At 43.6% G+C, this 11,035-nt stretch overlaps 1 protein-coding gene across 1 annotated transcript; it reads left to right on the top strand.

Moving 5' to 3' along the window:
* Positions 1-1,574: 1,574 nt before the first annotated feature.
* On the top strand, positions 1,575-2,817 carry LOC132869926 (putative nuclease HARBI1). The gene is made up of 2 exons (XM_060903492.1): positions 1,575-2,221; positions 2,358-2,817. The coding sequence occupies exons 1-2, from the start codon at positions 1,575-1,577 to the stop codon at positions 2,815-2,817; spliced, it is 1,107 nt and encodes a 368-aa protein (XP_060759475.1).
* Positions 2,818-11,035: the final 8,218 nt, after the last annotated feature.

Raw genomic sequence — 11,035 nt, 5'->3', positions numbered from 1 at the left:
CACACCACACCATCTGATTAGGTACCTCACCAATAATGTTATTAAAGGTCTCTTTACTTAGTTTCCTACAGGGATTATAAAAATTAACTATCCATACATTGCTGTTACCTATCCATACCTCCACTACTATTGCATCTAATTCTTTGCATGTACTCACTACCCTATATCCCAGTCCTTGTTGAATAAAAGTTTCTACACCACCTCCCATACCCCCTTCCCTGTCTCTTTGAATAGCAACATATCCATACATAATAAAATCTAGCTGTGGTTTGAGCCAGGTTTCTTGTACACAAATAACATGTGGTTTCTCAGTCATTTCATCCACAAAACTCTTAAACTCTTGCCCATTGGAGCAAAGGCTACGGGCATTCCATTGCAAAATCATAAAAACCATTAAGAACTAGTACATGATGTCTGAGTGTCTGGAATCCCTGCATTAAGTGTTTCAACTATCAATTCTAGAGATATTTTCCCCATATTAAGGTATTTCTCTGCTGCCCTTATGATGATTTCAATTCTCTCTGTTCTACTTTCAGATTTAGCTGAGCAATTAATTACATAGGCAAGAAAGGCCACAAACTTTACTTTGTCTACTCCCACGTTTATCATATCAGTTGCACATCGTTCCTTTGCATTATAATAATTACGACTTGGGCCCTGTTCAACCACTCTTCTTATCGGCTGCTGTTGTACCACAGTGTTGTCTTTCTGCACAGATCTATTAACTCTTTTGGTAGCCTCAGCGTATGCGAGTTTCTCCTCCACTTTAACCCTCTGTACCTGAGCTGCTCGTTTGTGAGCCTCACATCCTTTATACGCTGCGCTATGCTCACCCCCACAATTGCAACACTTGGCTTTTGTGCCCTCACGGCATTTGCCGTAGTCGTGAACCTCGCCCCCACACTTGCCACATCGCTGCCTACCTCTGCATACCGCTGCAACATGCCCAAACTTTTGACATTTGTAACCTTAATGGCAGCGGGATGTACGGTCTCACTGGGTAACTTAAGTACCCAACCTTAACTCGGTATGGTAGCACCTGCTCATTGATTTGTAATAGTACAGACAGACTGTTGTGCTTAACCCCATCTTTATTATAAAGCAATCTTCTGGCCTTAACAACATTAGCCCCTGTCACATTACTTAGCAAGTCGTCAGTTGACATATCAGTTGGTACCCCTGTAATTACTCCTTGCACTGTTCGCTTTCTTTCCCAGGGAGAACATTTCACTTTCTTTCCACCTAAAGATGTTAACATAGGCCAAGTTTACATTAGAACGTATCTGTCTCGTTTTCTTCGCGGATGCACTGTCCGTTTACATTAAAACGCCTGGAAATGCCGGGAAACGGGAATCCGCCAGAGTCCACGTATTCAATCCAGATCGTGTCTGATCCGGTGCTGTGTAAACATTCAGAATACGTGGATACGCTGTGCTGAGCTCTAGCTGGCGTCTCATTGGACAATGTCACTGTGACATCCACCTTCCTGATTCGCTGGCGTTGGTCATCCCATGTTGGTCATGTGACGCGACTCGCAGACTTCACTTCCTGCTATTTGTTGACGGAAATACAGCATGGAAAACAACATAGACAACGAGGCTCGCATTTTGAATCTTCAGAACCTGCTCTCTGTCCTACTGCTGGCAGTACAGTTTGCCCAGAAGTACTTGGCGAGGAGGCGCGAGATTCTGCAAGCCTTCTGCGATGTGAATACCCTGCAACTGCGGCAACGAAAGCCGTACATGGAGCGCCGGTTTTGGGTTAGACCGGGAAGAAGCAGTGCTTGGTGGGACAACTTCGTGGACCAAGTTGTTGTCGCCGAAGAATGGTATGAGAATTTCCGAATGTCCAGATCAGCACTGATACACCTGTCGGAGCGACTACGTCTACAGCTGGAAGGGACAACCATGAGAATGAGACGGCCCGTCGACCTTCTCACCAGGGTTGCATGCACCTTGTACTACTTGTGCGATGAGGGGCGACTTCATAAAACTGCCAATGCTTTTGGACTTTCCCGGTCAACTGTCTCTGTCATCATTCGTCAAGTGTGTAAGGCAATATGCACCACCTTGGGTCATGAGTACATCGCCACACCAAAGACGGAACCTGAGGTACAATGGCTCGTAGACAACTTCTACAACAGTCACGGTATGCCACAATGCCTGGGGGCAATCGATTGCACGCACATCGAAGTGAAACGACCCAGTACTGATTCCACAGGGTTTGTAAACAGAAAGGGGAAACATTCTCTGAACGTACAAGCACTGTGCGACTACAACTACTGTTTTATGGACGTCTTGGTGAAATGGCCAGGCAGTGTCCACGACGCACGCATCTTCGCGAACTCTGTTGTGCAGTGAACTGAGAGATGGGACAATATCACCCTGCCCAAAAGAGTTGGTGGAGGGCGAGGATGCGGTTCCTGCGTTCATCCTTGGTGATCCAGCTTATCCCCTGCTGCCTTTCCTAATGAAGGAATACCCCAATGGCGGAGCCACTCCTCAAGAACAGTATTATGGACTAATGCTGTGCAAGGCACGTATGGTGATAGAATGTGCGTTTGGGCGCCTGAAGGCACAGTTTGCAGCTCTGAGGAGGCCTATGGATATAAACCTGGATGACCTTTACTATGTGATATATGCTTGCTTTGTACTGCATAACTATTGTGAACTGCAGAAGGAACCTCTGCCAGAGAGTAGTGTGACTGCTGCTAGGCAATATGACCAAGAGTTTCAGCCACCAGCTGCAGCGGACAAAACACACGAGGCTGAAGGAAGGCGTGTGAGGCGTGTTGTCACGATGTTTTTGGATCCTTGAGTACCATTTCAAGGTTCCATTCATGATAGGCTTGGTTAGTTATCATCGACTACAGGGATGGTCGGAGAACTCTGCACGATTTTTATTTTTTGTGTGTGTTCAAACTGTCATTCCATATCATACACTCATGTGTTCATTAGTTATGTTCATTAGTTATCACTCATCACTAGTTATCACTCATAGTTCATTAGTTGTGTTCATTAGTTATTGACATTTAATAAACTACTCTTTAACATCTCTTTGTCCTGTCAATATATTCAGCAGCCTTCAACATGTTGGTGAGTACTTACTTTGAGTGGTGTCAATGTGAATAACCATACATGAAGGTACACTAATATTAACACCTGCACAAAATGTGTGTGCTAGGCACACGTGTTAACTTTCTAGAAGGTTGTAGTGAAGACACCATATCAAACTGCTTTCAGTAATATCTGAGTAACCCCAATCATACATGTTACATTGTCATTTAGCCCAATGTCAATTCTGTGATATAGCTTTTAGTGCAGAGGAAGAGCGCAACACTGCTGCTTTACGTATCACCACTTTATTTCTTAGCTTGCTGACGTTTCGGCGTCAAGCCTTCATCAGAGGCTTGACGCCGAAACGTCAGCAAGATAAAAAATAAAGTGGTGATACGTAAAGCAGCAGTGTTGCGCACTTCCTCTGCACTGAAAGCTATGAAACTGTGAAAAGCTGCACCTGCAAACAAAGACTCTCGAGGTGTGCGGACCCTTGCAAATCCTCTGTGATAAATCATAACTACACAATGAGCAGCATTTGCATCTTACCATGAACAACATTAAGAATGACAAAGCAAAGAATTATATTCATACTTTTATACTCATCTCATCTCATTATCTCTAGCCGCTTTATCCTTCTACAGGGTCACAGGCAAGCTGGAGCCTATCCCAGCTGACTATGGGCGAAAGGCGGGGTACACCCTGGACAAGTCGCCAGGTCATCACAGGGCTGACACATAGACACAGACAACCATTCACACTCACATTCACACCTACGGTCAATTTAGAGTCACCAGTTAACCTAACCTGCATGTCTTTGGACTGTGGGGGAAACCGGAGCACCCGGAGGAAACCCACGCGGACACGGGGAGAACATGCAAACTCCACACAGAAAGGCCCTCGCCGGCCCCGGGGCTCGAACCCAGGACCTTCTTGCTGTGAGGCGACAGCACTAACCACTACACCACTGTGCTGCCCCTACTTTTATACTCTTAAATGAAAAACAAAAAGATGATAGAAGGCGGAAAAAATGCCCACACGAGTACAACACGTCTTAAAAGGTGCAGAAGAAGTAAAAAAAAATTAAACATGGGTATAAACATGCAGTAAAATGGTATAAGTGGTACATGGTTTTCACTCAATAAAATTAACAGTGAACAAATTGAACATGAAATTGTAAATTAAATGAGAATCAAAGTCAGGCGGCACGATGGTGTAGTGGTTAGCGCTGTCGCCTCACAGCAAGAAGGTCCGGGTTCGTGGCCGGCGAGGGCCTTTCTGTGCGGAGTTTGCATGCCTTCCTACATGTAAAATGGTATAAGTGGTACATGGTTTTCACTCAATAAAATTAACAGTGAACAAATTGAACATGAAATTGTAAATTAAAAAGGGTTTTTTACTATTTACAGATGCCCATAACTGGGATATGGCATGCCGTCCTGTGTGTCACTGTAGTATGAGGTTCCGTGGCGTGGTGTGCTGTAATGTAAGGAGGCATGGTGTGGTGTGCTGTGCTGTGGTGACTGAAGCCTCCTGTGGCTGGAGCCACTGACCATGTGCTGCACCAGCATTTCAACTGATGTGGCCATGCGGTTCATGGTGCCGACGAACTCACGGTCAGTCTCCTCCAGCTGCTGGAACATTCGACGCTTTAGCTCCAGTTCCTCCTGAGCAACGACAAGTGGCGATATCCGCCTCTTCAGCCAGTCTGTGCGGTGCGACTCCATCATTGTGGCCAGTTGAGTGCGACGCCTCGCAACCGTCTGCCCACTCAGCACCTGGCTACCCACCTCATCCTCATCCTCGTCACAGTCAGCGCCACCTTCTGTCGTGGAGCTTGATGCCTCAGAAGGTCGGTCCGCATGAAGGTCTGCTGTCTCTATTCCTCCAGGAAGGGAGCAGGTGCCAGCTGATCCCCCCCAAATGGCCTCACACAATTCAAAGAAGAGGAGAACCACTCGGCCGCAACCACTCCTCCGCCCAGCATCCACAGCCCGTCTGTACTTCGCGCGTATGGCCTTAAGCTTCGCTGTCACTTGAGCTGAGAATACAGGACAAGACACAAAACATCAACATCTGAAATATAACAAAATGTTCTGAGTGAATAATTCTGCACAGATTGTATTACACTACAGCATTTTTTTAGGTGAGCGAAAGTATTGGAACGTGTGTAATGGGTGTTTCATGTTGACCAGTTTTGTTGAGTTTAAGGTTGATTTTTCAAATATTAAGTAGTCTGCATGACTTACCAACCTTTTGGCCTGGGTTTAAACCCATAACGACTCTGCATCTCTTGTCAGAGGATAAAAAAACATGACATTAAAGAAGGCCAAAAAGTAGGAAAGTCATGCAGACTATTTTAAATTTGAAAAATCAACCTTACACTCAACAACTGGTCAACATGAAACACCCATAACCCAATACTTTTGCTCACCTAAAATGCTGCAGTGTAATACAAACAGTGATAAGTCCAAGATTGGTTAACATATCTAGATGTAAATACCAGGAAATAAAAGCTGACATTCTGAACTACTGTCTCATTATCTTCTTTTGGTCTTGAACCCAAATGTCTTCAGTGAATGACAAAAACAAGAGAATTTGCCTAGTTGTTCTTTTGGAGGGGACTGTACATTTGGGCATTTCGCTTACACATATCATCTACAGAGTTTTGGCGCGCTCAACCAGATATATTTGAAAACGCCGTCCAAAGGGGAGATTTTGCAAATGGATTTATTTTTACCCATTTGACTATGTTAACACCTATATGGATTAAAAAATTCGTTTTGCAGAATCTTCTCTTTGGACTAATATTTAAAAATATCCACTGGAGGTCACTAGACTCCGTTTAGTAGCTTATAAACGAAATGCTCTGCCTTTTCACCGTCTCTGGTTAAACTCCTCAAGCAATCGCATATACAATAGAGTAGTGATGGGAATTTCGGCTCTTTTTCGGGAGCCGGCTCTTTTGGCTCTTCTTACTATAAGGAGCCGGCTCTTTCGGCTCCCAAGATTTTATTTTTGATTTAATTGCTGCAATTAACTAGTTAATTAATTACATTATTTATATTTTATCAATAGGATGTTTTCCATTTTATTTTTTATTTTTTGTAGCCATTGTAAAGCTTTGTAAAGTATAGCAGTGTAACAATGTTCTAGCTATAGAAATAAAACTTACTTACCAATTAATAAATTATTTTCTCACAAACATAATGCAAAACTGTGTTATATTATCAATATAAAATACACAGCTGATTTTCCCCTCCTCAGGTGCCTCACAGACTCCTCTCCCCTGCGCTCCACAGCTTTAAAAGGATAGTTCGGGATTTTTGACATGAATCCGTATGGCATCCCCATCAATAGTGTCGTGCAAACACACTGACTTACCCCTGACAGCATCCTGTGAGTCCAGTTCTTGTCCAGTTTTGGTCCAGACGAAAGTAGTCCGGCAAGTTTGTTGGGGTCACGAAAGTAAAACGTTTTTCGTCTCAAAACAGCATGTGTTCAAAAGAGTGATATATTTGCATCACAAAACCGTTGTCAAATAAAAAGTCAGACCTCGAAATCGCTTGGCACTATTTTCTCTCCCTTCTTATCACTGCACGCTGCCGCCAGGTGACAGCCTGTTTCATTCATTGTTTACTAGTGATGGGAATTTTGGCTCTTTTTCGGGAGCCGGCTCTTTCGGCTCTTCTTACTATAAGGATCCGGCTCTTTCGGCTCCCAAACGGCTCCTGAGATTTTATTTTTGATTTAAAGGAATACGCCACCCCCAGATGAAATTGAGTCAGTCCCTGCAGTCCCTAGAGTTGGATGAGTGAGCCAAAGCGTTTTGTAGCCGACCCACCCATTGTCCTGATCTATAAACGCCCAGGTTAGCTTAGTTTAGCGTAGTCGCTGTAATCCGGCGTGTCCAGCTAGCATTGTTGTTGCAAAAGTTAATTAAATAACTCAAGATTTTTTATAATTATTTCTCATGATTTGTACATTCACATCGAGTACACATATCAATGCAAATTAACACGAAGGGATTTACTAGACCAATTTATATCTGGAACTATTTTCGGCCACAACACAGGCAAAGCACCGCTGCAGGCGCAAAGACACCGCGCAGCGCCTGAAAACGGGTGTGCAGCGCCTGAAAACGGGTGCGCAGCGCCTGAAAACCCGTTTTCAGGCGCTGCGCGGTGTCTTTGCGCCTTCCTTTTCCTACCTATTCCTTTAATTGCTGCAATTAACTAGTTAATTCTGATTCTATTTCTCCTCTCAGTTATAATCTGTCCTGCTTTTGAAAAGATCCTCCCTGGGGGGACAGATGCTGCCACTATACACATCCTCCGTGCCATCACGTGTGTAAGCCGTGGATAGAGTGCAGCCTTGGTCTCCCACCAGCTTAGTGGGTCTGCGTTTCGCTGTCACCTGGCGGCAGCGCGCAGTGATAAGAAGGGAGAGAAAATAGTGCCAAGCGATTTCGAGGTCTGACTTTTTATTTGGCAACGGTTTTGTGATGCAAATATATCACTCTTTTGAACACATACTGTTTTGAGAAGAAAAACATTTTACTTTCGTGACCCCAACAAACTTGCCGGACTACTTTCGTCTGGACCAAAACTGGACAAGAACTGGACTCACAGGATGCTGTCAGGGGTAAGTCAGTGTGTTTGCACGACACTATTGATGGGGATGCCATACAGATTCATGTCAAAAATCCCAAACTATCCCTTTAAGCATTACACCAATTTTCGTATTTTCGCAGCTGTGAATGACATCAACCAAAAAAAGTAGGCGTACACCATGCTGCTTTTTTTCCTTTGAATGGTAATAGACAACACAAAGACGCAATCGGACAGCAACTTTTTTTGTGAAAGTCTCTCTCACCTAAGGACAAAAACTAATTCGGCTCCCCAACTCGGCTCCCACCGAAGAGCCGGCTCCCATCGTTCACTTCAAAGAGCCGGCTCTTTGAACCGGATCGTTCGCGACCGACACATCACTACAATAGAGCAGCTATATTTAATCACTACAGCATTAACAATGATTTGAGGACTTCTCATTTATTTTTTAAAGGACAACAGCGTAAACAATGAACAGCTATGTACCATAGCACGTAGCACGACAACATTGCCGTTCTGCGAGGTGAAGAGTGTACCGAACACGTGATCCTTCTAGCATAAACACGAAGGCCATATACGGTGTAAAAAAGGCGTCATTGTAGTACCAGTACCGCCGATAACAAACTGGCATACTTCATTTTTTACAACGACATTTCATATTTACTTCAATTTTAAACAAAGACATATTTCAAATGTTTACCTTTTGAGATCTCCTCCTTCGCGTGAGGGAAGTCTTTCCCACTTGCGCGGGCATCCTCTGGCGAGGGGTAGTGGTCCAAAAAAACGGCCCAGTATGTCCCCATATTTTGTTTGGACACTTTCCCAGTCCACACCCTGACCTGACACCGTTGTTTTATAATCCAATGTTACGTTTAGTAACAATTGGACCTCGTCGTCCGTCCATGAAAAAAAGGTCTTTAGGCTTGCCATCCTTCTACTTGCAAGTGGTGAGCCTTGCGCATGCCCTAAATGCACTGGGATCATGTTACGCGCCGTCTGAAATGCACTGGGATCATGTTACGCGCCATCTGAAATGCACTGGGATCATGTTATGTGCCATCTAAAGTCATGTGATTAGCGTATCCGTGTATTGGCGTTGCTGTGTGCACGGCTAACGGTTTTAGTGTATACGCGAATCGTTTTAAGAACGTTAATCTGATGATCCGCTGATTCGACATAATGTAAACAGGGCCTGAAACTTTACCTTAAACTCTTCCACTTTACTCGCAGCCACACTGATAACACTATCCACATCAGAATCCCAAAAATCTTCCGAATTATATTTCTTTCTTTTATTTCTGTCTTGCCTTCTATTTTCTTTTCCTTTTATTTGCCAGCCATCCTTGCTGTTCAATTCTCCCGCGTCCTTTCCCCCCATCTCCACCTCACCCCCTGCGTCACTTCCTGCCATCTCTGCCTGTCCGTCCTGTCCGCCAGTGCTCGAAGACGAGGCAGGAATTTAAAAAGCCGTAAAAACTATATCACTACAACATCTTCCTTTGTCTAACTGAGACTGACTACCAAGTGGGAGGCAGCCATCTTTACCTGGTCAGGTGACCAAAGGCTGTGTCAAAATAAAAGTCCATGGCCCAAGGCCAGCAAATCTTAACCAAAGTAAGAGTCTAAACTAAGGAAACTAAATTTGGCTCCAACATGTACCTGTCAACCTTACAAAGCCGTAAGAAATGGACAAGGCCCCACCAGAACCTGCAAGAAGGTGAAATTGTCCTCCTCAAAGACAACCAAGCTGCCCGCAACAACTAGCCTTTGGCAGTAGTCACAAAGGCTATTCCAGGAACAGATGGAAAAGTCCGTAAGGTGGAATTAAAGACAGCAAACCAAGGACAATCAAAGACTTACCTTAGACCAGTGACAGAAACTGTTTGCTTCTTAGTAAAGACTGATGTTTCAGTTGTAGTTCTTAGTTGATATTAGGGTTCATGATAGTGTAGTGACCTCACAGTGGTCAGGTGGGGAGTGTGTTGCCAGTAGGGCGATATATATGGAGACTTTTATAATGACACACTGAGAATGAATAGCACTTTTATTTTGATACTTGTTCCTGCCATTTCTGCTTAGCAACGGTTGCTTCCTGCCTTGTTCCTACCAGTTGAAAACAGTTCTAGCAAACGTGAATTCTGACGAGTGGATCGTTGGGAGGTCGGAGTGGATGAGGGATTCAGAGACGGGTTTTGTTTCTGGCGGAAGGTTTGAACTCTAAAAACTTCAACTGTACAGTGAATGTAAAGTGGACAATGGCAGAAGAATCAGATGGTTATAGACAAGATAAAGAGAAGGTGGATGATGATGATATGTTTTGGGAGGAAGTGAGGAGAAGGCAAGTGAGACGACGAAGATCAGATGGTAGCAATAGTAGCGGATCTGTAGAAACAGTTAAGAGAAGTAAACCTATGAGTAAACCTGATAAGGAACCAGCTTGGAAAGTTATCATAGTTTTTGAACAACAAGGGCCAGATTTACACCCCATTCATGTCACCAAAGCCATAGAAAAAGAAATAGGTAAAATCAATCATGCACGCTTCTTAGGAAATGGAAGACTAATGATTTTTGCAATATCTGAAGATCAGAGAAGGGAAATCTTAAAGAAAACATCACTAAATGGATATAAAATAACATCACACGTCCCAGGAGCAATAGCTAAGAAAAGAGGAGTTATAACAGGGATTCCAGTTTCAGTATCCATTGAAGATATTAAGAATAACCTGAAAGGAGGAGAGATAGTGGATGTAAAACGACTCACCAAAGGTAAAGAGAAAACAGAAAGCCTATCGATTTTACTTTACTTTAAAGATGAAATGCCTGACAAGATACAAATGGGTTTCATGTGCTACCCAGTGAGAGAATATATTCCTCCCCCTTTGCGATGTTTTAAATGCCAACGATTTGGACATGTAGCAGCCCAATGTAAGGGTAAACTTAGATGTGCAAAGTGTGGAGAAGGACATGAATATGGGAAATGTGGAGAAAATGTTCAGTTAAAATGCTGCAATTGTGGAGGTCAGCATAGTGCTGCTTATGGAGGATGTGAGAGGCAGAAAGAAGCAAAGGAGGTCCAGAAATATAAAGTAACTTATCAAGTCTCATATGCAGATGCATTAAAGGAAATAAATAAAGCTAAGAAAGACACCAATGCTAATAGAAATGTCTCTCCATCAAAGCAAGTTTCTTGGACCCCAATAAGTTATGCCCACAGCTCTAGCTTTGTAAAACAGAATGATGATGGGACCAATATGTCTCAGCTAACAAAGGTAGGCCTAACAAAGTCTAACCCAGAGCCAAAATGTTGTGAATGTAAAACACGCATTACAAATGACACCCTTTTGATTAAGGAAAATGAATTTATTGCAT

The sequence above is a fragment of the Neoarius graeffei genome, chromosome 2 (genome assembly GCF_027579695.1).
Source record: "Neoarius graeffei isolate fNeoGra1 chromosome 2, fNeoGra1.pri, whole genome shotgun sequence".
NCBI lineage: Eukaryota > Metazoa > Chordata > Actinopteri > Siluriformes > Ariidae > Neoarius > Neoarius graeffei.
The sequence above is the reverse complement of the archived record's forward strand: the minus strand, read 5'-3'. Positions and strand labels throughout refer to the sequence as shown.